Source organism: Hemitrygon akajei, chromosome 21, assembly GCF_048418815.1.
Source record: "Hemitrygon akajei chromosome 21, sHemAka1.3, whole genome shotgun sequence".
NCBI lineage: Eukaryota > Metazoa > Chordata > Chondrichthyes > Myliobatiformes > Dasyatidae > Hemitrygon > Hemitrygon akajei.
Window position 1 is genome coordinate 54,559,113 of NC_133144.1, and position 27,907 is coordinate 54,587,019.

Sequence of the window (27,907 nt, forward strand, 5' to 3'; positions counted from 1 at the left end):
TATTCTGTGCTTAGTCCTATTTACTGGCACCCAGACCACTGCCCTCCATATCTCTCATCCACGTACCTATCCAAACTTCTCTTAAATGTTGCAGTTGAACCTGTATCCATCACTTCTGCTGGCAGCTCGTTCCACAAAAGCTCCTCCCTCTGAGTGATGAAGTTCCCTCTTAGGTTCCGCTTAAATATTTTACCTTTCACCCTAAACCTATGACCTCTAGTTCTAGTCTCACCTAACCTTAGGGGGGAAAGGTCTGCACATTTTTACCCTATCTGTAGTCCTCATAAATTTGTATATCTCTATAAGAGCACTCATCATTCTTCTACTTTCCCTGCAATAAATCCTAACCTGCTCAAACTTCCCCTAACTTAGGTCCTCAAGTTCTGTCAACATCCTTGTAAATTTTCACTCCTGGTTTTAAAATGTAATACAAATCAGCTTTCAAATACAGTTTTCAAGGTGTTAGGGGATAAAGAGAAACATAGGATGGTCACCAGGAAAAGGAGAGTTACATGAGTTCCTTCACCAAATTTTAGTTTCACAGAGGTCAATACCAAAGCTGGATCCAGAGGAAGCACTTAATCAATACAGCAGATGGCCCATTAGCTAATAACCTGCTGATACATGAACTGTCCTGCTTATGATCGGATGGCAGGCCAAATCAACAAAGTCTGAGATTCACCTGCACCCCGAGCAGAGCGGCACTTGTGTGGAATTAGGAGGCGAGGAGGAGTCTCATTGGCCCCATTCAAAACCTTCTTCACCACGGTCTAACTGACTGCACCTCCCTCTGGTGATCCCTCACCGGGTCTCCCCTATCACCTGCCAGCTTGTACTCCTACCACTCCTCCCGTCTTCTTATCCTGGCTTCTTCCCCCTTCCTTTCCAGTCCTGATGAAAGTTCAAAATAAATTTATTATCACAGTACATATACAATGCTGAGAGTCATTTTCTTGCTGGTGTACTCAATAGTCCATAATAGAATAATAATCATAAAAGAATCAATGAAAGACTGCACCAACAGAACATTCAACCGGTGTGCAAAAATCATCAAACTGTGCAAATACAAAAAGAAAGAAATAATAATAATAAGTAATAAATATCGAGAACATGAGATGAAGAATCCTTGAAAGTGAGTTTAAGTTGAGTGAAGTTATCCCCTTTCATTCAAAAGCCTGACAGTTGACGGGTAATAACTGGTGGTGTGAGTCCTGAGGCTCCTGTACTTTCTTCCTGATGGCAGCAGCAAGAAGAGAGCATGTCCTGGGTGGTGGGATTCCTGACGATTGATGCTGTTTTCCTGTGAAAATGCTCCATTGTAGATGTGCTCAATGGTAGGGACGGCTTTACCCATTATGGACTAAAGGGTAAAGCATCAACTGTTTACTTATAAGATGAACTTGTCACACAAACATTGGAACATTTAGGGAAATATGCTGTTTGTGTCAGATCAAGTCAGGGGAGAACCCACATCAGTGATCGCTGGTGCTGTAATGTGCTTGCATTAACTGTTATGCTACTATGCTGCCCTATTTAACCAAAGCCACGTCTAGGGCATAAAAGATTCCTTGGCATTCATTTGAGAAACAGTTAATGCTTTCTCAACCACCTGTGAAGGTTAGCATAAATGCAGATTTCTTCATTGTTTTTCACAGTATGCACAGTATCTAAATGTACATCCACTTGTTAATGCAAATAACCAATCAGCCAATCATGTGGCAGCAACACAATGCATAAAATACATGGTGAAAGGGTTCAGTTGTTATTCAAACCAAACATTAGAACGGAGAAGAAATGTGATCTAAGTGACTTCCACTGTGGAATGATTGTTGATGCCAGACAGGGTCGTTTTTCACCAGCGCCAGCTCAAGATGACACTGGTGAAAATTGGCGATGTTTTGCAGGCAGCTGACAAAACTTCTAAGTATACTTCATCTGAACTACTTTCAATATCATCTTCAGCCTGTGATTTCCCTTTAAGTAACATACTTTTGAACTATCTTAATGAATTAGCAATTCCATGATCTTCTGAAAGACTCAGCAGACATAACTCTCAAGAATGCAGGTAAGGCACTTTTAGCAGATAAAGGAACAGCACAATGGCTGGAAGAGAGGGAGAAACGCCAAGGTTTGAACCTTCCTCTACCCAGTATCTTGTTAGAAAATGCACAGTCGCTGGAGAACAAGGCTGAGGAACTAAAGTCAAGATTGCTGTATAGGAGGGAAAAGGAGAATTGCTGCACTCTGCGTTCACACAGACATGGCTCACTCTAAACTCATCAGATTCCGCAATCAGACCCAAGCGCTTCTTGATACACAGAATGGACTGGACTGCTGATTCGGAGAAGGAAAAAGGTGGCTATCATGATAAATTCTTTATGGTGGGCTTGCTGTACACTTGTTCCACTGACCTGGAACATCTAATGATTAAGTCCCAACCATTCTACCTATCAAGAGAGTTCTCTCCTGTGATGCTGACTGCAGTTTACGTAGCATCAAAGGTCGCTGTTAAACAGACACATGAGGTACTGAGTGCCACCATCAGCAAACAAGAAATGGCCTACCCAATGCATTTCAAATCATAGTCGGGAACTTCAATTAGGCTTGTTTGAAGAGATCTCTGGCCGATTACCATCAACATATGACATTCAGCACCAGGGGTCCCAACACACTCGACCACTACTATATGACCATAAGGAATGCTTACTAAATTGCATTTTGGCAAATCTAATGATTTGGCTGTCTTCCTCCTACCTGCATACAGTTAGAGGCTAAAGAGCAAGGCTCCAGAAGTAAGGACAACAAAGAGATGGTCAAGGGAAGCAGAGGTGTGGCAATGGGGTTGCTTTGAGTCAGTGGACTAGGCCATGTTCAAGGACTCTCATCAGAGGATCTGATTTTATAAAAACAGTTCTAAGTGAGTGTGTCCCCACAAAATCATTCAGAGTCTTGCCCAAACAGAAGCCGTGGATCAACCATGAGATCTGCAGTTTGCCTGATCAGTGACATTCAGGTCTGGCGACCAATACAAGAGGTCCAGGTATGGTCTCTACAAAGCCAGCTCACATGCAAAGTGGCAAGTCGGGGCAAACTTGAATCTCTGACGTATGCTCGACAACTGTGGCAGGGCTTGAACGCTATCGCCTACTACAGAGTGAAACTAACTGACATAGCTCAATACCTCTTCTGCTCACTTTGGCCATCAAAACATGGAGGTACCATCACAAACTTCCACAGTCCCCAGTCACCCTGTGATTTCAGACTCTGAGGTTGACATGAGAGCATCCTTCAGAAGGGTGATGCTATGGACAGCACCCGGCCCAGCTGGGGTATCCGGCCGAGTACTAAAGGCCTGTGCTGGCTGGAGCGTTCACTGATATCTTTAACCTCCCACTTCAGCAGTCTGAGCTTTCCGCCTGCTTCAACCAGGCTTCAATTACACCGGTGTCTAAGAAGAATGTGGTAACTGCCACAATGATTATCATCCAGTAGCACTTACATCCACTGTGATAAAGTACTTTGAGAGGTTGGTGGAACATATCAACTCCCACCTGAGAGGCATCTTGGATCTACTCCAATTTGCCTACTGTCACAACAGGTCCACAGCAGATGCCATTTTTCTGGCTTTTCACTCGACTATGAAACATCTGGACAGCAAAGATGCATATACCAGGATCCTCTTCACTGATTTCAGCTCAGCATGCAATACTATCATCCCCTCAAAACTAATCAATAAGCTTCAATACCTCCTTGTGCAAATGGATCCTCAATTTCCTCAACTGCTGACCCCAGTCAGTTCAGAATGGCAACAACATCTCCTCTATGATTTCCATAAGGCTGTGTGCTGAGCCCCCTGCTATACTCGCTTAATACTTATGTCTCTGAAGCTAAGTACAACTTCAATGATGTATTTAAGTTAGCTGACAACACCACTGTCATTGCCTGAATTAAAGGTGGTGATGAATCACATATAGAAGGGACATTGAAAATCTGCCCGAGTGGTGCCGCAACAACAACCTCTCACTCAAAATCAGCAAGACCAAGGAGCTGATTATTGACTTCAGGAAGAGGGAACTGGAGGTCCACGAGCCAGTCCTCGTCGGAGGACCACAGGTGAAGGGGGTCAGCAACTTTAAATTCCTCGGTGATATCATTTCAGAAGATCTGTCTTGGCTGCAGCACCCAAATGCCATTACAAAGCAAGTACAGCAGCTTCTCTACTTTCCGAGAAACTTGTGAAGATTCAGCACATTACCTTTGACAAACTTCTATAGATAGGCAGTGGAGAATATATTGACTGGCTGCATCACAGCCTGATATGGAAATACTCGTGCCCTTGAATGGAAAAGCCTACAAAAAGTAGTGGATACAGCCCAGTCCTACATGGGTAAAGCCCTCCCCACCACTGAGCAGATTTACAGGGAGTGCTTTCACAGGAAAGCACTGTCCATCACCAAATACCCTCACCATCCAGTCCATGCTCTTTTCCCACTGTTGCCATTGGGAAGGAGGTACAGGAGCTTCAGCAGTCACATCACCAGTTTGAGGAACAGTTATTACCCCTGAACCAGAGGGGTTAACTTCACTCACCCCATTGCTGAGCTTTTCCCACAACCCTATGGACTCACTTTCAAGGATTATTCATCTCACATATTTGATATTTATTGCTTATTTATTTATTATTATTATTATTATTATTATTTGTTCTTTCCTTTTTTTTTGTTTTTCCACAGTTTGTTGTCTTTTGCCCATTGGTTGTTTGTCCATCTGTTGGGTGCAGTCTTTCATTGATTCTATTGTTTCTTGTATCTACTATGAAAGCCCCGTATGAATTATACATGGTGACATACAGAATACGTACTTTGATAATAAATTTACTTTGAACTTTGATCAGAAATTTTCACACACTACAGTCTCAAGCATTCACAGAGGATGATGCAAAAAGCAACAGAAAAAAAAACTAATCTGTGGTCACAAATGCCTTGTTAATGAGAGGTCAGAGGAGAACGCAGGACTGGTTCAAGCTGACAAGAAGGCAGCAGTAACACAACTAACTACATATTACAAGAATGCTGTGCAGAAAAGCATTTCTGCACAACACATCAAACCTTGAAGTGGATGAGTTACAGCAGCAGAAGACTATGAACATACATTTGGTAGCCACCTTTTTAAGTAGAGAAGGCAGATTGCCACTGAGTGTATATTGTGAGTGTAAAAGGGAAATACTCTCCCTGAACAGTTTGTACTGCCCACTGCCAAAAACAACTTCAGATTCACTTACTGAGTGATAATTGATTGCAGTTGTTTCATCTCCCTTTGTTTACTTGTTCATGGGATATCAACATAACTGGCTTTTGTGAACATCCCTAACTACACTAAACTGAGGTCTGCATTGGTGAGTCTGACATCCGAAAACCCGTTGGACTTCCAGAGAGGTTCAGTATGGATGGTGCAGTAGCATCGCGGTTTGCGTAACGTCTTACAGTGCCAGCTGTAACATCAGGGTTCAATTCTTGCCGCTGTCTGTGGCCACATGGGTTTCTGCCAGGTGCTCCGGTTTCCTCCCACATTCCAAAAAGATATGAGGGCGAGAGTTAGCACGTTGAGGACGGGCTACATTGGCACCGGAAGCATAGCAACCTGCTGGCTGCTCTGAGCACATCTAGGACACGAGTTATGCAAGTCACTATATGGTTCAATATGCATGTGACAAATAAAGCCAATCTCTTAAGTGTATTTTTGTAAAAAAAAAGCAGGAGACTGCAATTGACAGATTGAGATAATAAGGGTCCCAGAGCAGAATGTCCCTTTCCTCACAAAGGGCGATGAAAGACACAAAGACTGAACAACTGACTCCACAAAGCAGATACAGGAGAGCGGTTCCCTGTCCACGAGCCGCGACTCCAAAATATTGTACAAAACAAATCAGTCTTTGTTATTGAAAATGCTTTTGAGTCTCTAATGCTGACTGTGGGATTCAGGACTCAAACTTCTTATGTCTGTTGCAGAATTGTTGCAACAATCTTCATTAGCTTTTGAGAAAAGCAACTATTTCTTTCTGAGAGGGAGTGAGATTTTCATTCTACAATTCCAACAATTACCACATGGGGGAGCAGCAGCAGCTCCTGCCTCATCATTCACCCTGGGAGTAGAATGGATGTGTTCAAAGTGCTTGTCCAAGTAAAAAGATATTTGCATTTATATATCACCTATCCTGTCCAGAGAGATTCTTTAGTATTTTACTACTAGAATCAGAGTCACACAGCATGGAAATAAGTCCTTCTGCCCAACTCGTCCATGCAGACTGAACTTTTCCCATTTACCCATAAATATTTCCTAACCACATACCTGCTCAAGTGCCTTTTAAATTATACTAACATACCTACCTCAACAACTTCCTCCAGTAGCTCATTCCTCACGCAGAACACCATCTAGGTGAAAAAGTTCCCCTTCTCTCCTCTCATGTTAATTCTCTGTCTTCTAGCCCTTGATTCCCCAGCTCTGGAAAAAAGGCTGTGACCATTCACCCACTCCATGTGATTTCATACACCTCTGTAATATCGCCCCTCCATTCTCCTATGCTCTAATGAATAAAGTACTAGCCTGCTTTTGCAGGAAAACAGCATCCATCATCAGGGACCCCCTACACCCAGGTAATGCTCTCCTCTCACTGTATGCCACCAGGAAGGTACAGGAGCCTCAGGTCTCACACCACCAGGTTTGGGAACAGTTACTTCCCCTCAGCAATCAGGCTCTTGAACCAAAGGGAATAACTTCACTTGTCCTATCATTGAAATGTTTCCACAACTAATGGTCTCACTTTCAAGGACTCTTCATCTCATGTTCTTGATATATTGCTTATTTATTCTTATTAATTTTTTTTTCTTTTTGTATTTGTACAGTTTGTTGTCTTCTGTATTCTGGTAGACCGTCCAAGTTGGATGGTCTTTCATTAATTCTGTTATGCTTATTATTCTATATATTTATTCAGATTTATGCCCACAAGAAAATGAATCTCAGGGTTCTACAGCATATGGTGACATATATCCTTTGTGTTGGCGTGTGGCCTAGTGGATAAGGCATCAGACTAGTGATCTGAAAGTCACTGGTTCGAGCCTCAGCTGAGGCAGCGCGTTGTGTCCTTGAGCAAGGCACTTAACAACACATTGCTCTGCGACGACACCGGTGCCAAGCTGCTTGGGTCCTAGTGCCCTTCCCTTGGACAGCATTGGTGGCGTGGAGAGGGGAAGGCTTGCAGCTTGGGCAACTGCCAGTCTCCCATACAACCCTGCCCAGGCCTGCGCCCTGGAAACCTTCCAAAGCGCAAATGCATAGCCTCATGAGATTAACGGATGCCTAAAAAAAAAAAAATCCTTTGATAGTAACATATAGTTTGGAAAAAACCTTTCTCCACAACTCAGTCTCTCAAGCCCTGAAAACATCTTGTAAATCTTCTCTGCAGTCTTTCCAGTTTAATAACTTATTTCCTCAGCTAGGTGACCAAGACTGAACCCAATATTCCAAATGCCTCAGCAACATCTGGTACAATTGCAACACAACATTCTCTGCACAGTGCCTTGACTGACGAAGGCCAGCATGACACAGGTCTTCTTCATCACCCTGCCTACCTGCAACACCACTTTCAGGGAACCACACACTTGTACACTTGGGTTTCTCTGTTCTGTAATACTCCACAGGGATCTACTGTTCACTGTGAAAATCTTACCCAGATTTCTCTTCCCGAAATGCAACACCTTGTACTTATTGTAACGTCTCACCGAACTCTTCTACCAGCAGAAGTGTAAGCAGTGCTGCGAGGGAATTGTCGTGGCAACAATTTGGTGCTCAACACGTTCCCTGTAACCGTGATGTGATGCTGACCATGTAACCTTTGCTGTTGAGTGCGGGGAGGTGGGTGATGTACTTGGGTAAATGAAATGGTGCCTTGTGATCTTCAGAATCAGTATCGGGTTTAATATCACTGGCATATGTTGTGAAATTTGTTGTTTTGTGGCAGCAGTGCTGTGCAAGACATAAAAAATCTACATGCTACAATAAATGAAAAAAAATATATTAACAAACAAAAAAAAAAGAAAAAGAAATAGTGAAATAGTGTACATGGGTCCATTCAGAAATCTTTTACTCCATTTGAGGTGACAAAATGGAACCTATAGATTTTAGATTTAGGTTTATCATGTGTACAGTGAAACATACGGTGAAATGTGCCATTTGCCTTAACAACCAACACACCCAAGGCTGTGCTGGAGACAACCTACAAGTGTCACCACACGTTCCGCCACCAACATAGCGTGCCCCCCAGGCTCGGCAGAACAGCACAGAACTCAACAAAACGGAATATACTTCACCAGGTAATAAAGCACAAAAAGCAAAAGAAAAGCCCTGTTCCTACCTTCCTCCCACCCTCCCACACACTCATTTCTCTAACCCCAGGACAGACTCCAGCAGTGTAGATTAGCAGATGCTGGCCCCTGGCTTCCTCAGCGGACTTGCAGAGATTCATGGACACAGGCACAACGACCATTGTTTTAACATCTCCTGCGCGTGCCAACACCTCTACCAGTGCGGTACAAATTGTGCATCGCACTGGAGGGTTGTACTGGATATTTGAGAGCTGAACCACAGCCGCCTGACTGAAAAGCACAGGAACTGTCCACAAAACCACAGCAGACACTGATATCAACAGAACATCTAAGTCCCTAAATTCCACCATGCCTCGCATTTCTCCTGGTCTCATTTTCTACCGATGCTGCAGAAATATCAGGTTTCAATTTATTTTTGTTTCCCCCTCTTAGTGAGGAAACGCGATGCCAATGCGAGTGAAAGAACAGGCTCAGGGACATCCTCTGGCAGACAGCAGCTTGGAGCTGAGTCAGGTTGTGGTTGGGAAACCTTTCTCTTGGCACAGGCTCTTCCGATCGAATATCACTCTATCTCAAAGCCATATGCCATGCTCTCAGGATAAATTATGAATACCGTGCTCCACATTTATACAGAGCATGTCATTTCTCAGAAGAGTATTTCCTCTCTCTTCTCAATTTTTCCTTGGCACAGCAGCAGGGAACCTGGAGAACTCCATTCCCAAGGCAGTATACTTGGACATTTATACTATGGAATTCTTTGCCATGGACAACAGTGGAGGACAAGTCATTGGGTATATTTGAACGGAGGTTGATAGGTTCTTGGATAGCAATGGTGCCAAAGGTTGTGGGGAGAAGGCAAGAGAATGGAGTTGAGAGAGATACCAAATTCCATGATGGAATGGTGGAGCAGACATGATGGGCCAAATGGCATAATTCTGCTCCTAAGTCTGATGGTCTTATGGACATTTCCTGGAGCCCTGGAGTCACAGCCAAGCGCCAGCTGAATTCCTATCACAAACCAAGCCTCCAACATCTAATTTATATTCCCTGTCTGATTTATATTTATGATGAGGGCCTGTTGCCAAAGTAAGTATCTATTGCCCAGCCTAGACTCTGTTATTCTTCTGATGAAGCGACTTCAATAGTGCTCTTGGGGTGGGAAATCCCCGAGACAGACTGTGTGATTTAGAATGACTGGAGATGTCAAAGTACTGAGTAAAGGATTTGGGATGTTATGTTGAAGTTTTATTAGATGTTGGTGAGGTCTAATTTGGTGCATTGTGTTCAGATCTGGTCACCTACCAACAACAAATATATCAAAAAGATTTAAAGAGTACAGAGAAAATATACACGGATTTTGCTGGGACTTGAGAACCCAAGTTATAGGGAAAGGTTGAAGAGGTTAGGACTTTATTCCAGGGATCATGGGAGAGTGAGGGGAGTTTTGATAGGTATCTAAAATTATGTGGGGTATTGACAGGGTAAACGCAAGCAGGTTGGTGAGACTAGATCTAGAGGTCACGGGTTAAGTGTGAAAGGTGAAATGTTTTAGGGGAACATGGGAGAGGGAAGTTTTTCACTCTGGAGATGGTGAGAGCATGGAATGAGCTGCCAGGGAAGTGGTGGATGCAGGTTTGATGACAACACTTAAGAGAAGTTTGGATAACTACATGGACGGGAAGGATATGGTTCAGGTGTAGGTTGATAGGACTGGGCAGAGTAATAGTTCAGCATAGACTAGATGGGCTGAAGACCCTGCTTCTGTGCTTTAGTGTTCAATGACTATGGTTCTATGTACTTCCAAGTCAGGATGTTGTGCGACTAGAAGGAGAACACGTAACTGGTGATTGTCCCAGCTCCTGTGTCTTTGCTTTTCTAATTGGAGTTGGAAAATTATGGCATGGACTAAAATGAAAAATTAAGACAATACAGTTGCTGGAAATATGAAATTTAAAAAACTGGAAATGTTTGAAGTATATGTGGAAAGAGAAACTGAGGTGAAGGTTTAGATTGAAAACATTTCTTCTGATGAAGGGTCTTCACCCTGAACTGTTATTTGCTTCTCTTTCCACAGATGCTGCCTGGTTTGTTGAGCATTTCTAGCACTTGCTGCTTTGAGACAGGTACAGGATCCATATGGACTGACCCGAGTTTCAGAGGGCAAGAAGTAATGAGGGATTATTAACCCTCCACCATATTCCCATTCTTGTTTGTGGCACTAGTAAAGAAAAAGCAACTTTGTCCTCTTTGCCACGACAAAATGCAGTGGGCATTATGTTTGAACTATGAGAGGGAGTCAGGGGAGCGTTCAAAGAAGGAGGTACGGTAGCGTAGCAGTTAGGCCAATGCTATTACAGCACCAATGATTTGGGTTCAATTCCTGCTGCCGTACGTTCTCCATGTGACCATATCAGTTTCCTCCCACACTCCAAAGATGTTAATTGGTCACATGGGTGTAATTGGGCAGCACAGGTTCATTGAGTTACCATGCTGTATCTCCAAATTTCTAAATCTCTAGATCGGTATCTTTAAAAACAAACACTAGATGGTGCCCTTGTAACTACGGACAATTAGTGCCCCATGAAGAGGAGAGACATGAGAGGGCATGGAGAATCTGCTCAGTCAAATAGGGAATTAATCTAATGAGGGTATCCTGTCCTCCACCTCTTGACGTTCCAGTAGTCAGGCTGGTTTCCTTCAAATAATTGGGTGTGTCTTCCCCCAGCACCCATAGACTCACACAGCACCCATAGAGTCACACAGTACCCATAAAGTCACGCAGCACCCATAGAGTCACACTGCACCCGTAGACTCACACAGCACCCATAGAGTCACACAGCACCCATAGAGTCACATAGCACCCATAGACTCACACAGCAGAGAAACAGGCTCTTCGGCTTCACGGGCCCATGCCAACCAAGATTTAGATCTGTGTTAGTCCCATTTGCTCCCATTTGGCCCCACAGCTCTCTACCCCCGCACCATCATGGGACACTAGCCTCCCCAGCACTGAAGACATCTTCAAAATGCAATTTCTCAAATAGACTGCATCGATCTTTAAGGATCCTCACCATCTAGGACATGGTCTCTTTCCATTTTTTTCATCAGAGGACCTGAAGACACACACAGTGTTTTAGGAACAGCTTCTTCCCCTCTGTCATTAGATTTCAGATTTCACAATGAGCTCATGAACTTACCTCATAATCGTTGCTCTCCTTTTACACTACTTATTTGAGTATATAAGGTACAAGTTATATATACACACACACACAGTGCAATACATAAGATAAACCATAAATCATAATAAATAAGATACACACACACATATATTGCACTGCATCACTGCTGCAAAGCAACACATTTCACAACATACATCAGTGATAACAAACTTGATTCTGATTCTAAACCTTTCTTAACCATGAACCCGTCTGTTTTTCTTCCCAAAATGCAACACCTCACCCTTATTCAAATTAGACTCCATTTAATTCAACCCACTTATCCAGCTGATCCAGATCCCTCTGCAAACCCTGATAACTACTTTCACTGCCTATGACACTTAACACAGGTCAATAACATTCTATGCCTTGATGATTCAAATGTTCGTCCAGATGCTTTCTTTTAATGTTGTATTCAATAGGCAATAGACAATAGGTGCAGAAGTAGACCATTCGGCCCTTCGAGCCTGCATCGCCATTTTGAGATCATGGCTGATCATCTACTATCAATACCCGGTTCCTGCCTTGTCCCCGTATCCCTTGATTCCCCTATCCATAAGATACCTATCTAGCTCCTTCTTGAAAGCATCCAGAGAATTGGCCTCCACTGCCTTCCGAGGCAGTGCATTCCAGACCCCCACAACTCTCTGGGAGAAGAAGTTTTTCCTTAACTCTGTCCTAAATGACCTACCCCTTATTCTCAAACCATGCCCTCTGGTACTGGACTCTCCCAGCATCTGGAACATATTTCCTGTCTCTATCTTATCCAATCCCTTAATAATCTTATATGTTGCAATCAGATCCCCTCTCAATCTCCTAAATTCCAGCTTGTACAAGCCCAGTCTCTCTAACCTCTCTGCGTAAGACAGTCCTGACATTCCAGGAATTAACCTTGTGAATCTACGCTGCACTTCCTCTACAGCCAGGATGTCCTTCCTTAACCCTGGAGACCAAAACTGTACACAATACTCCAGGTGTGGTCTCACCAGGGCCCTGTACAAATGCAAGAGGATTTCCTTGCTCTTGTACTCAATTCCCTTTGTAATAAAGGCCAACATTCCATTAGCTTTCTTCACTGCCTGCTGCACTTGCTCATTCACCTTCAGTGACTGATGAACAAGGACTCCTAGATCTCTTTGTATTTCTCCCTTACCTAACTTTACACCATTCAGATAATAATCTGCCTTCCTGTTCTTACTCCCAAAATGGATAACCTCACACTTATTCACATTAAACGTCATCTGCCAAGTGTCTGCCCACTCACCCAGCCTATCCAAGTCACCCTGAATTCTCCTAACATCCTCATCACATGTCACACTGCCACCCAGCTTAGTATCATCAGCAAACTTGCTGATGTTATTCTCAATGCCTTAAACAGATGCCTTAATCACACTACCTTCACAGCTTACAACCACCCTGTGTGTGATTATATTTACCTCAGATCCCCTCTAGCTGTCTGACTCCTCAACCTCAAGGAGTCAGAAGCCAGGATAAGAAGGTGGAGAGAGGGGGATGAGTAAACAATGGCAGATGATAGGTGAGCCCAGGCGGGTGGAGGAGTTAACAGTAAAATCATGCTTACCTTGTTATGATACTGTAGCATCTGTGTAATAATTCTTATCTTTGGATTATAATTTTTGATAGATATTACCCTGAAATAAAAGAAGGAAAATGTTTAATCAGCCAGATTTCTTGGATTCCAATTTTAGGTTAAGCCCCTGAATAATGATTGTCTCACTGCATTATTGAGGTAGTATAAGATTAAAGCAAGAACATAATGAAGAATAAAATATAACAACTACAGCAAAACACATACAATATGCTGGAGGAATTCAGCGGGTCAGGCAGCTTCTATAGAGAGGAATGAACAGTCAATGTTTTGAGCTAAAATCTTTCATCAGGACAGCGACAGAGAAAGTACAGTTCATGTGGCTGAAAAGGTACAAAATCATATTGAGATAGATTGAGAGGTCCGGGCTCCATTGACTTGGAAACTATTCAAAAATCTTACTGAGAAGATATGGAATTTTTTAGCTAGAGGGTGGTGTAGGTTAAAGGCAAAAGTAATCAAAGGGGGATAATGGTGAGAGATAATAAGATGTAGGTGAAGAAGGAACTGCAATGGGAATAGGATTAAACACAAGAGATTCCACAGATGCCTGAAATCCAGAGCAACAAATACAAAATGCTGTTGGAACTCAGCAGGTCAGGAAGCATCTACAGAAAGGAATAAAGAGTTAACGTTTTGGGCCTTCATCAGAATTGGAAATTAAGGGGGAAGAAGCCAAAATAAGACAGCAAGGGGGAGGAAAGGAGTACAAGCTAGAAGGTGATAGTTGAAACCTGATGAGGTGGAAGGTAGATGGGATGGTGGAGGGGGAATGAAGTGAGATGCTGGGAGGTGACAAGTGGAAAAGGTAAAGGGCAGACAAAGAAGGAATTTGTTTTAGGAGAGGAGAGTGAACCATGGGAGAAAGGGAAGGAGGAGCCATACCAGTGGGAGGTGATAGCCAGAAAAGAACAAGAGAAGATGTAAGAGGGAAGAAAAATGTGGAATAGAAGAAGTGAGAAGGTGCAGGGTGGGGGAAAGTGGGGATCAGATTAATGGGATTGATAGTATTGCTAGGAGCCATCCAAGACCTGATGGGACAAATGGCCTCCTTCCGGGTAAGATAAGAATTGGGACATTGGGTACAGTCTCGGAGAGTTATTTGTGAAAATGACCTCCTTAAAGGATTTACAGAGAGTGCAGAGATGAATGACAAGAGTGACTTTTGGACTTAGGAATTTAAGTTATTGGAAAAAGTTCAGGAACTCTGTATGGTTTTCTTTGGAAAAAGTGAGACTGTGAAATGATGTTTCCAGGTTAATTGGCAAAGTTGTTGAAGAAAAATTGACTTTGTGCAGAGTCCAAATTTCAAGGATGTTAAGCTGAAGTTTGTAAAGCTAAGAGGGAGGAAAATGGTCGGGCTTAAGCTTCATCCAAGGTTGAATATGAGTCTTGGAGCAGGATCTCAGGGAAAATACTGATAAGGATGATGGGTAGCATAGACTCACAGCTCTAATCCTGCCCTCCCGTGCAGTCTGTGCGCAGTCTGCACAATCTCTTGTGACTGTGTGTTCCTACTTCCTCCTGCATTCCAAAGATGTGCAGGTTGGCAAAAGAAGAGAGAGAAACCCCCTGCACAAGGAGTGCCGAGGCCCAGGATGGACCGCCGATCTAATGGTGGACTACGGGAGGCCCGTAGACCGGTCAGACAAGTTGGACTCCTGCGGGGTGAAAAATCAGATACCACATCGTGTCCATACTTGATAAGGCAGGGTTCCCCAAAAGGAAAGCACCACCAGGAGACAATCACACAGAGAGAACAGGGGAATGAAGGATGTAAGTCTCAAGAATGAGGTGGAAGTTCTGCACAGGCGCTGTACCACCGTGGGGGAGCTACTCGGTCAGCGCAGACCGGGGCCAAAGAGCTAGAAGACAAGGGTATGGAGATGGCCTGTTGGTTAGTGAAGGTGTAGCAATTAAAAGTTACCCAATGAGCTAAACGGAAACCGAATCCCATTAAGGTCTAAGCCTTGATACTGTGGGGAGATATCCCAACACATGGATGGGGATATCTGGCTGAGTGGTGAGGATGGGCCAGACAGAGCAGAGCCTATGATTCTCCCTTGAGATGATCACCTTACCCCCATGCATCAGAGACAATACAGGCCAGACTGGTGACCACACAGGGCAATGAGGGACATGGGGGGGGGGGGTGGTAGGATAATTGGCCCCTCCAAGATAACAAGCATCAGGAGTTCTCCGCCAAGAAACTGGCAAAACTGGGGGATAGATACAGGTAGAAGTCGGCAGAGCCTCTGGCCATATGGCTGTTGAGGAAAAAGGATGAGGTGGGTATCGGAGTGAGTCTATCTAATAGAGAAATGGGCACCCTGGGGGAAGGGGTTGTCATCCCAACACACATTAAATATCGCCCTGAGGGTGCTACTCGCTCCCCATGAAGGTAATAAATGCTGTGACAATCGGGTGGCAGCAGCATTCAAGGTCAGTTACTCTTCCTTTCTTGTGTGGGATTTCAAGCCCTGGGTGGAGTGGAGCATCTTGGGGGGAGGGATCAGAACCCAATAGGCTGTAATTGCAGCCTTATACGGCCATAGTGATAGCCCACCAGAAGATTCTGAACTAACCTCTGTCCTGGTAGGGCACTTGGTTATGACAGCAGCTCCCCACTTGAAAAGATTGGTGCTGCCTTTAATGGGCTGTTGGGTTTATTGTAAATGCAGTCATTCAGTTGCCAGAAGGGTTAGAGTATCACTTAATTCATGCTGACTCAACTGTATTTCCATGTTATATTGACTATCCTGTTGTACATATTTGTTATTAATTACTATAATTGCACATTTAGTTAGAGACGTAACGTACAGATTTTAACTCCTCATGTATATGAGGGATGCAAGTAATAAAGTCAATTCAATTCAATACATGGAAGGAAGTCCCCGTTAGTCAGTGCGCAAATTAGGCAAGTGGTCTAGAGTGTGGAGGGCCCTGTGTGGCCTGGAAGGAAATGTTTTTGGTGTTGCTCAGAGCCAGCGTACTGAAGAAGCAGATAAATGGGATTCATATTTAATGCACCATCAATAACTCTCGGAGACGGGAGGCGAACGATAGGCTTTTATTAGCTGCAAGAGACCACGATTAGTAGCAAGAGACCACCACACAACATCCTGGAGACTGATGGAGGAGCAGTGCCTCCAATTGCCTTTATACAGGGGTCTGTCGGAGGAGCAACAGGAGCAGTCAGCAGAGGGGCGTGTCCAGACAGGTGTATGTAGTTCACCACACTATTCCCACCCTCTATGCCATGTGGAAGGAGCTCTGCCGGGGAAGAGAGGCAAAGAGGCAGTTAGGTGAGAAGGGTCATTCTCAAGCCCCCTCCCAATCAGGACTCCTCTCCTCTGCAGGATTCCTCACACCCCTTGCTGTAAAAGGCATTGGCGAACCTACAGTGGCAGCAGGGGTCAGGCAGTGAGTGGCGCCTTCCTGCCCCCACCCCCGTAAGGAGGAGGGGGGGTCAATCGCCCTGCACCCCCTATAATAAAGTGTGAATGGTTTCAGCTCGAAAAATGTTGCGTGAGAGATTTAATTTGAGTGAGTGTGTATGACTGCAGATTCTATCTTGTGCCTGTTAAATCTGCATTGGAAGGGTGCTTGAATCAGTGGAAAAGGTGACCTAATTGAATTATTTTGTTATTTGGTGAAGAGAATTTGCAGGAGATCTTATCTTTAATAGGGTTGTGCTTTTTTGTGGCTCTGTGAATGTGTTAATGTGCCGGCGGCTCCCGCCTAGTCGTCTCTTCTTTCCTTTTGTAAAATGTGTTAAAGTTTTCCACTGTGGGAATTAATTTAGTTCTGAGTTTTGCAGTTACTTGCAAAGGCTCTGAAGGAAGGGAACTACAAGAATGGATTAAATTTGTTTTTGGAGGGAGATGAATCTGGCATTCCGTGGGAGTTTCACATCCCATATAACCTGCTGGTGGTGGGGATGTTCGGAATGTATGAACGAGTTGTTGAAGCAAACTGTGGAAATCTGAACTCTTGGCTGGTAGAGTCCGGGTGGGTTCCTAATGACACAGGACACGGCATTTAGCAGTGATGGACCCTCCAAAGCCAGAAGAGGTGGAAGTGGAAGAGGAATCGTGGAAGGTTTGGGTGCAACTACCAAGGGGTCACTGGGGCTGGGGGCGGATGTGGTTGTGGGAGATTGTGGTGCGTGGACTAGGGAATATGTGGTATGCAGTGTTACCAGGGGAAACCGGAAATGACATGTCTGAATCCCCAATAGCTAACCATGAGGGAGAGAGTTTGTGCCTCTCTGCATTACAGAATGGCAAAGTGAGGGTTGCTGACGGTAGTGGTGATGATGGTGGTCAGTGTGAAATCCTGCAACACATTCCTATGGATGGTATACGAGTATGCAAACCACATCAATATTTCAGACTGTTGGGTATGCATGAGAGCGTGATCCCATTTGCAGAAGGGGTGCCACTGATACCAATCCCATTTAATGATGAAAAATACTGTTGGAGGAACTTGGCCCGCTACTTGTTTTTGACATTCTGTTTTGGGGAAAGCCAGGAGAGAAAGGCTTATCCCAGCCAACTGATCCCATAGTTTGGGAATGGCCTTAAAGAGCCTGCATCACAATAACCCCCAGTGGAGAAAGTGCTTTCAGGGCTGGTACTTTCCTGAACCTGGTGCTGTAGGACCTAAGGCTGTTGTGCCTCCTTTCTCACCTAAACGTGAGGCGGTTCATTTTGGTCGGTCAAATATGATGTCAGAATATAGTATTAATGGTAAGACTCTTGGCAGTGTGGAGGATCAGAGGGATCTTGGGGTCCAAGTCCATAGGACACTCAAAGCTGCTGCGCAGGTTGACTCTGTGGTTAAGAAGGCATACAGTGTATTGGCCTTCATCAATCGTGGAATTGAATTTAAGAGCTGAGAGGTAATGTTGCAGATGTAGGACCCTGGTCAGATCCCACTTGGAGTACTGTGCTCAGTTCTGGTCGCCTCACTACAGGAAGGATGTGGAAACCATAGAAAGGGTGCAGAGAAGATTTACAAGGATGTTGCCTGGTTTGGGGAGTATGTCTTATAAGAATAGGTTGAGCGAACTCGGCCTTTTCTCCTTGGAGTGACGAAGGATGAGAGGTGAACTGATAGAGGTGTACAAGATGATGAGAGGCATTAATCAAGTGGATAATCAGAGGCTTTTACCTAGGGCTGAAATGCCTAGCAGGAGAGGGCACAGTTTTAAGGTGCTTGAAAGTAGGTACAGAGGAGATGTTAGGGGTAAGTTTTTTTACACAGAGAGTGGTGAGTGCGTGGAATGGGCTTCCAGCGGTGGTGGAGGCGGATACAATAGGGTCTCTTAAGAGACTCCTGGATAGGTACATGGAGCTTAGAAAAATGGAGGGCTATGGGTAACCTTAGGTAATTTCTAAGGTAAGGACATTTTTGGCACAGCTTTGTGGGCCGAAAGGCCTGTATTGTGCTGTAGGTTTTCTATGGTTCTATGTTTTCCAATGACGACAGTAAGAAGAGAACATAGCCTGGATGCTGGGGGTCCTTGATAATGGATGCTGCTTTCTTGTGGCAGCGCTCCTTGTAAATATGTACACTGGTGGGAGGGCCTTTTCTGTGATGAACTGGGCTGGATCTATCACTTTTTGTAGGCTTTGTCATTCCTGGGCAATGGTGTTTCCAAACCAGGCCGAGATGCAACCAATCAGGATACTCTCCACTGTGCATCTGTAAAAGTTTGTTTCTCAAAGATTTAGATGACACAAAGCAGCTAGTTTCATTTCAGATTTCAGTTCTGCCCTTTTTTATTTCTTTCATAGATTTATCCTTTACCATCTCTACCTATATCATTCCATCTTCCTCAACTTCATTCTATTACAGACCTTTCCTTTCAGTTTCTCTTCCACTCACTCTTCACTGCAGCTTAAATTTCTACCTTTCCCCATCGTGATGGAAAGCAACGACCTGAAAGCCAAACTCTGTTTTTGTGCTTCAGCTGGACTCACACACGACGGGCTCCATCATGGGCACAAGCTTCCCCACCATCGAGGAAATCTTCAAAGGGTGATGCCTCAAGAAGGCAGCATCTACCACTTAAGACCCCCATCACACAGGACATGCCCTCTTCTCATTGCTACCATTGGGGAGGAGGTCTGGGACCCTGAAGACATAGACTCAATGTTTTAGGAATAGCTTCTTCCTCTCCGCCATCAAATTTCTGAATAGTCCATGAACACTACCTCATTATTTTCCTCTCTTTTTGCACTATTTTATTTTATATAAAGATTTCTTATTGTAACTTATATCTTCAGAGGGCAGAGATTAGTCAAAAATGGAGCAAAGCAGCAACTCCTTTGCTTGCATATTCGGAAACAGCTCTATTTCCATCTTTGATATCTCCAGTTTTCCCTTTCAGGGTTCTTTTGGAGACACTGACGGAGTTACACGCGGTTCTTTGCGGGAACGGGACCCGCTCTTCATGACTGGCTGTTGTCTGACATGCCAAGGGCTCGGCCTAAGAGTTCGGCTCGCCTTTGGAGGCCTAGGATCTCAGAGCTCTGGAGACGGGCAGATCGAAGGTCAGTGTCCCGACAGATCAGTGTCGGGAGCCGGAAGATCTAAGGCTGTGTACCCAGTCACCTGAGATCTTTGGACGTAGAGCTCAGAGGAAGCGATGCAACGGACTTTTAACATTGTAAAGCAGTGAGTTTTTTGTTATGTCTCCCCTCTCGCTGTGAAATGGAGACATCTCTTTCTCCCTTATTAGGGAGAGAGAGAACCTGAAGTATGTTGTATACTGGGTGAACGCATAGTCTTTGGAGTACAGCGAGTCGCTGTCTTTGCTGTTGCTTTCTGCACGCTTGCGTGCTCGGTGGTGGGTGCTGATGCTTTTTAAAAAATCGGTGGGGGGAGGGAGGATCATTGCTTGCTGCTGCTTATGTGGGGGAGGGAGGGGAGCTGGGGGGACTTTGGGGTTCTAACATTTAACTGTCATTCATTCTTTGGGGCACTCTGTTTTTGGGGATGGTTGCAAAGAAAATGCATTCCAGGATGGATATTGTATACATTTCTCTGACATTAAATGTACCTTTGAAACCTTTGATAATTTTTTAATGTATTGCACTGTATTTGCCGTCAAACAACATATGTCAGTGATAGTAAACCTAATTCTGATGTTAGAGGAGATGTGTCACAGTTGAGGTGGAATCACAAAAACAGCTCCTTAGAACCACCGAATCCTTAAGACCATAAGATACAGGAGCAGAATTAGGCCACTCTGCCCATCAAGTCAGATACCAACCATTTTATTTTATATTATTTAGCAATACACTGTGGAATGGGCCCTTCCAGCACTTTGAGCCTTGCCTTGAACCACCCACAAATCCGATTAACCCTAACCTAATCACGGGACAATTTACAATGACCAATTCACCTACCCACTACGTGGTTGGACTGTGGGAGGAAACCGGCACACCCACCCGGGGTAGACCCACTAACTCCATGGGGAGGATGTACAGACTCCTCACAGGGGATGCCGGGGTTGAACTCCGAATTCCACAACAGCCCCAGTTGTAATAGCCTCGCATTAACCACTATGCTACCATGGTGCCCGGTAGCATTTGTTGCATTTCAATCCTAAGTTGTTCCTGCTTTGTTTACACTCAACCATTTTCTTAACATCTCTACCATACACCTCCTCCCCCCCACCCCCCACCCACCAGTCCCCTGGTTTCACCACACATCTGCACACAAGGGGACAACTTACACAATCCCCTTATCCTACCAACTCACATATCACTGGGAAGTGGGGGGAAACTAGGGTGCCCGGAGAAACCCACAGTAATAGCACCCGTGGTAGGGATCAAACCTGGGTCCTCTGCATCGTGAGGCAGCAACTCTACCAGCAATGCCACCGCGCTCCCTGAAAAGCCAGCTGCTGAGTGTTCCTAGCATCGTCTATTTTACTTCAGGTTTACTACATCTGCATGTGTTTCACTTTTGCACAAGTAAAGCCAATTTGCTCAGCCCTGCCCGAACTCTCTCTGGGACCTCAATGTTCTGTCGGCAGCAAATTTCCGTCCTTCGCTCTTACCTCATGATGTTCGAAGCATCTTCAGCATCAGGGTCAGGACAGTACTTGTTGGCCAGAATTAAGCAAGCATCTGATGACTCTATCTGAGACACGGAAAGACATGAAAAGCCTGTGAAAGTCATGGATCATTGCGATATACACAAGCCACTACAATACGCTGACTTTCACTGGATTGAGCTGAACAGGACTTAAATCTCAAAATAGAACATTAACCCAAATTCTGCACAGAATCGTAATCACCATTGTCAAGTTTTGATTGGAAGACAGAATAAAAGGGAAAGCTGAAAGTAAGACAAAATTGCCCCGGTCAAATTACAATGAAATTTTGCATTAAAGCAAAGAATTGACCTCTTTCAGATTATACTCAAAGTATCCGTTTCATCCAGAGAGAATATTCTGATTTCACCACTTTGGGTTGGATTGAAATGCAGAACAAAAGGCATCTGGCACATACTGAGACAATAAGCTGAGAGCGATTAATGAGACAAGTGGGTTTGAGGATGCAAGACAATAACTTGGAGAATGGAACGAGGTGGGGGACGCATCAAAGACAATAGTGAAATAATGTGAGGACTGGTGTTGGGTCTGTAATGATAGGCAAGGGTGACGGTGAGATAATGGACATGGGTCGAATAATGAGACAACAGATACGGGGCATGGAATGAGACAAACAATGTGAAGCACGTAATTAAATAATCGATGTGGGGTACGTAAGGAAGTAATAGCGATGGAGCACGTAATGAGACAATAGACATAGGGTATGTAATGAGATAAGCAATGTGGAGCATGTAACAAAATAATCGATGTGGGATATGTAATGAAGCAACAGAAATGGGGCATGTAGAGAATAGGCAATGGGCATACAAGACAATAGACTTGTGGGATGTAACAAGATAATAACGTGGGACATGTTACAAGCCCGCAGTGGTGGGATACATTACACAACAGTGAATGTGGTCGTGTAACAAGTAATGTAACAGAGTATAGCTTCACTGCTGTCGCTACCTAGAGTAACAATATTATTACTGGCAGTTGATGGCTGACATGATTTTCACCCTGTCAGAGATTTTCCACTGGGCTTTGGTTCTGCTGGTGCTCGGTGTGACTTGTGTCTAATAATCCGGGGAGGAAAGAACATAACTCAAGCTGTAAGAGGCCACAGGCAGCTGGATAACTTGAACCAGGTCACTATCTCTCTCATAAAGCAGCAAGCTTCAAATCTCAGAATACTGGGAAGCAGTGCAGAAAGCAGGGGCTACATATACCAGGCATGAAATCAATTGTGTCCTGTCTCAGTCATGACAACAGGAAATTCTTGTCACAGCCCTTTAAAATGTAAAACTTATACATTACTTTCCATATCTGCTTATTTTATCACCCTCATTCCAGACTCGTTACTCCTATTCGTAATGCTGTCTTTTCCCAGATGGGAAATCTTGCACAGACAAAAAAAACACAGCACAGCCCCTTCCGGTAAACTGGTCATGATTAATGTCTCAGGGTGACCAGGTACACTACTGAAAGGCCAGGCAGTTATCTCAAGTTGCGAAGGTAACTTAATTTTTTCACCAACCCACATCAGCTCAGTTGTAGCAGCCAATGGACAACCACAAGACATTCCTCTTCAGGTATAAAAAGACTGTTCCGTTGACATCAGTGGTGAATGGTTGAGCAATTGACTCTGGGTTGCATTTCGCCACACCTTGTCTACTTCCCTTACAGTAAATGAGATGCAGCTTTCTAAACAAATGAAAGAGAAACCAGACCAACTCCACCCACAGCGACTGATAAATCAAAAACCAAGGGAGACTAGTTTGAGTTTATGCAAGCTTGCTATCCTGGCTGGGGTACCAAACACATGACAGCACAGAGGCGGAAAAAGGATACAGTCATTACCTTGACTCTGGCGAGATCATGTGGATTCAGAACAGAACCTTGGAAGAATTCCACCTGAGTGAAATGTCTTTTAAAAAGGGCTTCAAGCTCAAGGTTAGGGGAAATACTGGGGAGAGATTAAAAAAGAATGCAAAACAGTGATCAGCAATCTTTTCAAACACTTATGCAAGATTTCAAACAAGAGAAATATAATGAAATTGTGTAATGGTTTGACACAAAATAACTTTTGTTTTATGCTACTGCACATGGGGCAATGTAGGCCAAGGTCACATCACAAACCTGAAGCCAGTTAAAAGTAAACAGGAGTGAAAAGTTACCTTTTCCCTGAGCAACGTCTATTAATGTCATCGCATTGACCAAGACTCTGCTAGCATTTCTCTGATATGTTCATCACGTGGGTTAAGGGTGAAACATGAGAAGTTTAAGGGGAACATGAGGGGAAACTTCTTTACTCAGAGGGTTGTGAGAACGTGGAACGTACTGCCAGTGCAAGTGGTTCAAGAAAGCTCAATTTCAACATTTAAGAGAAGTTTGGATAGGTACGTGGATAGTAGGGGTATGGAGGGCCATAGTCCCAGTGCAGGTCAATGGGACCGGGCAGTTTAAATGGTTTGGAATGGACTAGGTAGACCAAAGGGCCTATTTCTGCGCTCTGCCTTTCTATGACTCGATGACGCTGTGCGTCAACATGTTGCAGGGAGGAAATATACTCTAGAATCTCTTCAGTGTTTGAGAGATGCCAGGTGCCCACACCCTCCCGAGCAGCACTTTCCCACAAGGTGTGATGCAGGTACCAACTGGAGCTCGGTGGAGTCAGGTGCACACAGGCACAACCAGTAGAAGTGCTACCCCACAACTCCAGCAAGGCTGATTCAATCCTGAGCTATCTCAGAGGTGTTTGCACGTCCTCCCTTTCACCACATGGGTTTCCTCCAGGTGCTTGGGGTTCCTCCCCACCTCCCAGAAGCATGCAGATCAGAAGGGCAGTTGGCCGCACTGTATTTCCCCTGGTGTGTAGAGGGTAGGGGGAGTTGACGGGAATGTCGAGAGATAGAATAGAATGTGATGAGTAGTAGTGTAGATGGGTGCCTTGATGGCGAGCACAGACCTGATGGGCTGAAGGGCCTGTTTCCTTAACGTACAACTCAACGACCACAGATTGGTGGGGGGGGCGGGGTGGGGAGGCAGTGTGATTGAGTGAGCCTGTGTTGGAGACCTCATCTGGCACGGGATCAATGGATCATAAGGTCTTGGAGGGGCCATGCAGACCATCATACTGGTCACACTCTTTATTCACTCGTTTTTTGCTGTTTGCACAATTTGTTCTTTTTTTGTGTGTGTTGGGTGTTTGATGCTTTCCTTCATTGAGTTCCATGGTGTTGCTTTGTTTCTTGGCTGTCCGTAGGAAGATGAATCTCAGGATTGTATACTGCATACATACTTTGATAATAAATATACTTCAAATCTTTGAATATATCTCCAATAATTCTCCTTTCTCCTTACCATTCAAATGACAGTCATATGACCCATCAAACAGAATCAAAGAGGGGACAGAGGAGATTCACCAGGGTGCTGCCTGATGGAGTGCTTCAGTGACAGACGAGGTCATTTTGCCTGGATTGCGTGGTTTAAGACGGGACATGATAGAGGTATACAAAATTATGAGGGGTATGGAGAGGGTAGACTGCAGGAAAATTACCCCAAGGGTAAGAGGCAGATAAAATAGAGGGCAAGGGGTGAGAAAATTGGAGAGGGCCTGATCGATACTAATTCCACTCAGAGAGCAGAGAGTGCCCGGAACACACACGAGAGAGGGTGGTGGAAACAGACGCTGAGAGCAGGTAGAGCAGGGGTTCCCAGTCTGGGGTCCACAGACCCCTTGGTTAATGGTAGAGGTTCACAGCATAAAAAAAGTTGGGAACCCCTGGTCTAGATGAATCTAGAAGTATCTAGATAAGCATTTGAATTCCCAGACCCAAAAGGCTAACTAAAGGGAGATGGGATTAGTATGAATGGGTGAACATCAGTCAGTAGGGGAAATGGTGGGCTGAATGGCCTGTTATGACATTCTATGACTCTATGAGATGTCATACCTGCTAGTAAAGGTAACAGTATCTCAGAATCACCCATAAACGCACATCCTCTCTTTCACCTGATCAGCCTATCATGTGACATTAACCTGTCCAGCGCCTGGAACCTCTTTCTCTCTCACCAATCTTCCCACCCCCACCTTTCTGTCCCAAATTATCCCAGTCACACCACTGTCTACACAATTCCACAAATAAGCACTCACCTCTCCTGTGGTCTACTCTCCCCTCCTATCAGATTCCTTCTTCTTCAGCCCTTTACCTTTTCCACCTACCCCCTTCCAGCTTCTCATTTCATCCCTGCTCCCCTCCTCACCTGGTTTGACCTATCACCTTTCAGCTTGTCCTCCTCCCCCTACCTTCTTTTCTCTTCCTTTCCAGTCCTGATGAAGGGTCTCAGCCCAATACATCAACTACTTATTCATCTCCATGGATACTGCTTAATCTGCTAATATCCCCCAGCATTTTATATGAGTTACCACAAATAAGCATGATTGGTAGGTACACTGTTCACATGAGCTGTGTTTAAAAAGCTAGCTGCTTTCCTATAGCAGAATGGACAGTTAATATTGTAAATAAGATTTGCTGTCTCATAACTCCAGTGACCTGGATTCATTTCTATCGTGTGCGTGCGTGCGTGCGTGCGTGTGTGTGTGTGTGTGTTTGTGTGTGTTGTACTTTTGCACTTTCTCCTCTGACCATTTGGCTTACTCAGGGTGCTCCACCTCTTTCCACACCCCAAAGATATGTGTATTGGGAGGGCAGATGGGTAGACAGCTGCTCTGTAGGTGTTAGAATCGGGGGACAGTTGATGGGAACGTGGGGAGAATAGTTTACAGGAAAGATCAGTTAGCAGTGGGATTGCTCTGAGAGCTGATATAATCTAAATGGGCCACGCAGTCAGAGTTGTAGGAGATGTTCAACCTCATTCAGTATGATATAGAGCACTGTGGGAGATGCCATCAAAATATATTACAAATATGTATGCATTTCCGTAGATGCTGCCTGACCTGCTGAGTTCCTCCAGCATTTTGTGTCATCTCATTGAAACCCACTGAATATTGGAAGGCCTGGGTAGAGTGAACGTGAAGAGGATATTTCTAATAGTGGGAGAGTCCACGACTAGAGGGCACAGCATCAGAAAGGAAATATGTCCCTTTACAACAGAGATGAGGAGGAATTTCTTTAGCCTGTGGAATTTATTACAGTAAGTCATTGGGTATATTTAAAGTAGGGGTTGATAGGCTTTTGATTGGTAAGAGCATCAAAGGTTACAGGAGATATCAGGAGAATGGAGTTGTGAGGGAAAATAAATCACACATGATCGAATGGTGGAGCAAACTCTATAGGCAGATTGGCCTAATTCTCCTCTTACGTTTTATGGATTGTTCTGGCTCTGTGAGACAGGGAGGTGGCCCACTGAACCTTTGAGGAGAAAGTGACAGATGAAGGGTAGAAAGTTGCTTAGGTGGATTTTGAAATAAAAGACTGTGTTAAGATGCCATGATCTCTAAACACTTGTCATTTGAAGTGTCGCTGAGGCAGCGCCATCCAGTGGCTCCATTACAAACTGCAGTGATGCACAAAGATTTTCAGCAACAGCGGAATACATCAGTAAATCGTGGACCAGGCCCTGAAGGGCTCATTCAATGTGCAATATCCTTTCTGAAAAATATACAGTAAAAGTTATTTTATTCTGTAAGCCTAAAAAGGATAGGACTTATCCCATGACACAACTTTGGAACTGTGCTAGTGTTCTGTTCACAGGGAAGCTTCCTGTGGAAAAACTAAAACTTTGGATCTACTCCTAGGAATACTATTCCTGTCAGTCTGCTTCCAGGATGACACTGATTCTGCTTGTTCTATAGCCACATTTTTCCCAAGCGTTGGATGGAATCACAATCCCAACCAGCCAATACGGATATGCGACTGCATTCAGCTATTCCCTGAGGATTAGACCCATGTTCAGTGAAACTAGAACTTTGGCACTTAGGAGGAGAACCGATTTCAGTGAAACATTGAGCTAAAATTAATGCACTGGATGGGATCACATACAATTGAAGACTACAGCAGCAGGCAATAATTCAAATCATTGCTGCTGTCAATATTGCTCCTAATTACAAAGCTCAACTATTCAGCACTATCTCCAGAACAATTTGTGCTTGTAAAGATTCTATATTCCAGAGATGTTGCCATAAAGTCTTGCAACATGGAAACAGGTCATTCTGTCCACTGTTTCCATATCAACGACTCCACCTACCCCAGGCATTCCCTCTTCACCCCTCTCTCCCACTGGGCAGAAGATATAAATGCCTGAAAGCACATACCACCAGGCTCCAGGACAGCTTCTGTCCCGCTCTAATTAACCTCCTGAATAAGTAAAGCACTGCACCAAACTGCCCTAGCCTAATTACAATGACCAATAAGCCTAACAACCAGTAGGTCTTTGGACTGTGGGAGGAAATTGGAGCCCCCAGAGGAAACCCACATGGTCACAGGGAGTGGTGGGAATTGATTCCGGGTCACTGGTACTGTAAAGCATTGTGCTAACCATTATGCTACCATGCCACCCATTGTGGTTTATGCTGCATTGTTAATGTTTTAACTTATTATCTTATGCACTGCGTAATGATCTTATCTATACA

The 27,907-nt window shown here is 44.4% G+C and overlaps 1 protein-coding gene across 16 annotated transcripts in view; it reads right to left on the bottom strand.

Annotated features, from left to right (window-relative positions):
• kcnma1a (potassium large conductance calcium-activated channel, subfamily M, alpha member 1a) overlaps positions 1 to 27,907 on the bottom strand; it is a 913,789-nt gene that overhangs the window by 236,412 nt on the left and 649,470 nt on the right. For all 16 annotated transcript variants that reach the window (XM_073025436.1, XM_073025438.1, XM_073025437.1 and 13 more), the window contains 3 exons: positions 23,176 to 23,281; positions 21,280 to 21,362; positions 13,179 to 13,248 (listed from right to left, as the gene is read on the bottom strand). In XM_073025436.1, coding sequence (XP_072881537.1) covers positions 13,179 to 13,248; positions 21,280 to 21,362; positions 23,176 to 23,281 — 259 coding nt within the window. The remainder of the gene's footprint in view (positions 1 to 13,178; positions 13,249 to 21,279; positions 21,363 to 23,175; positions 23,282 to 27,907) is intronic.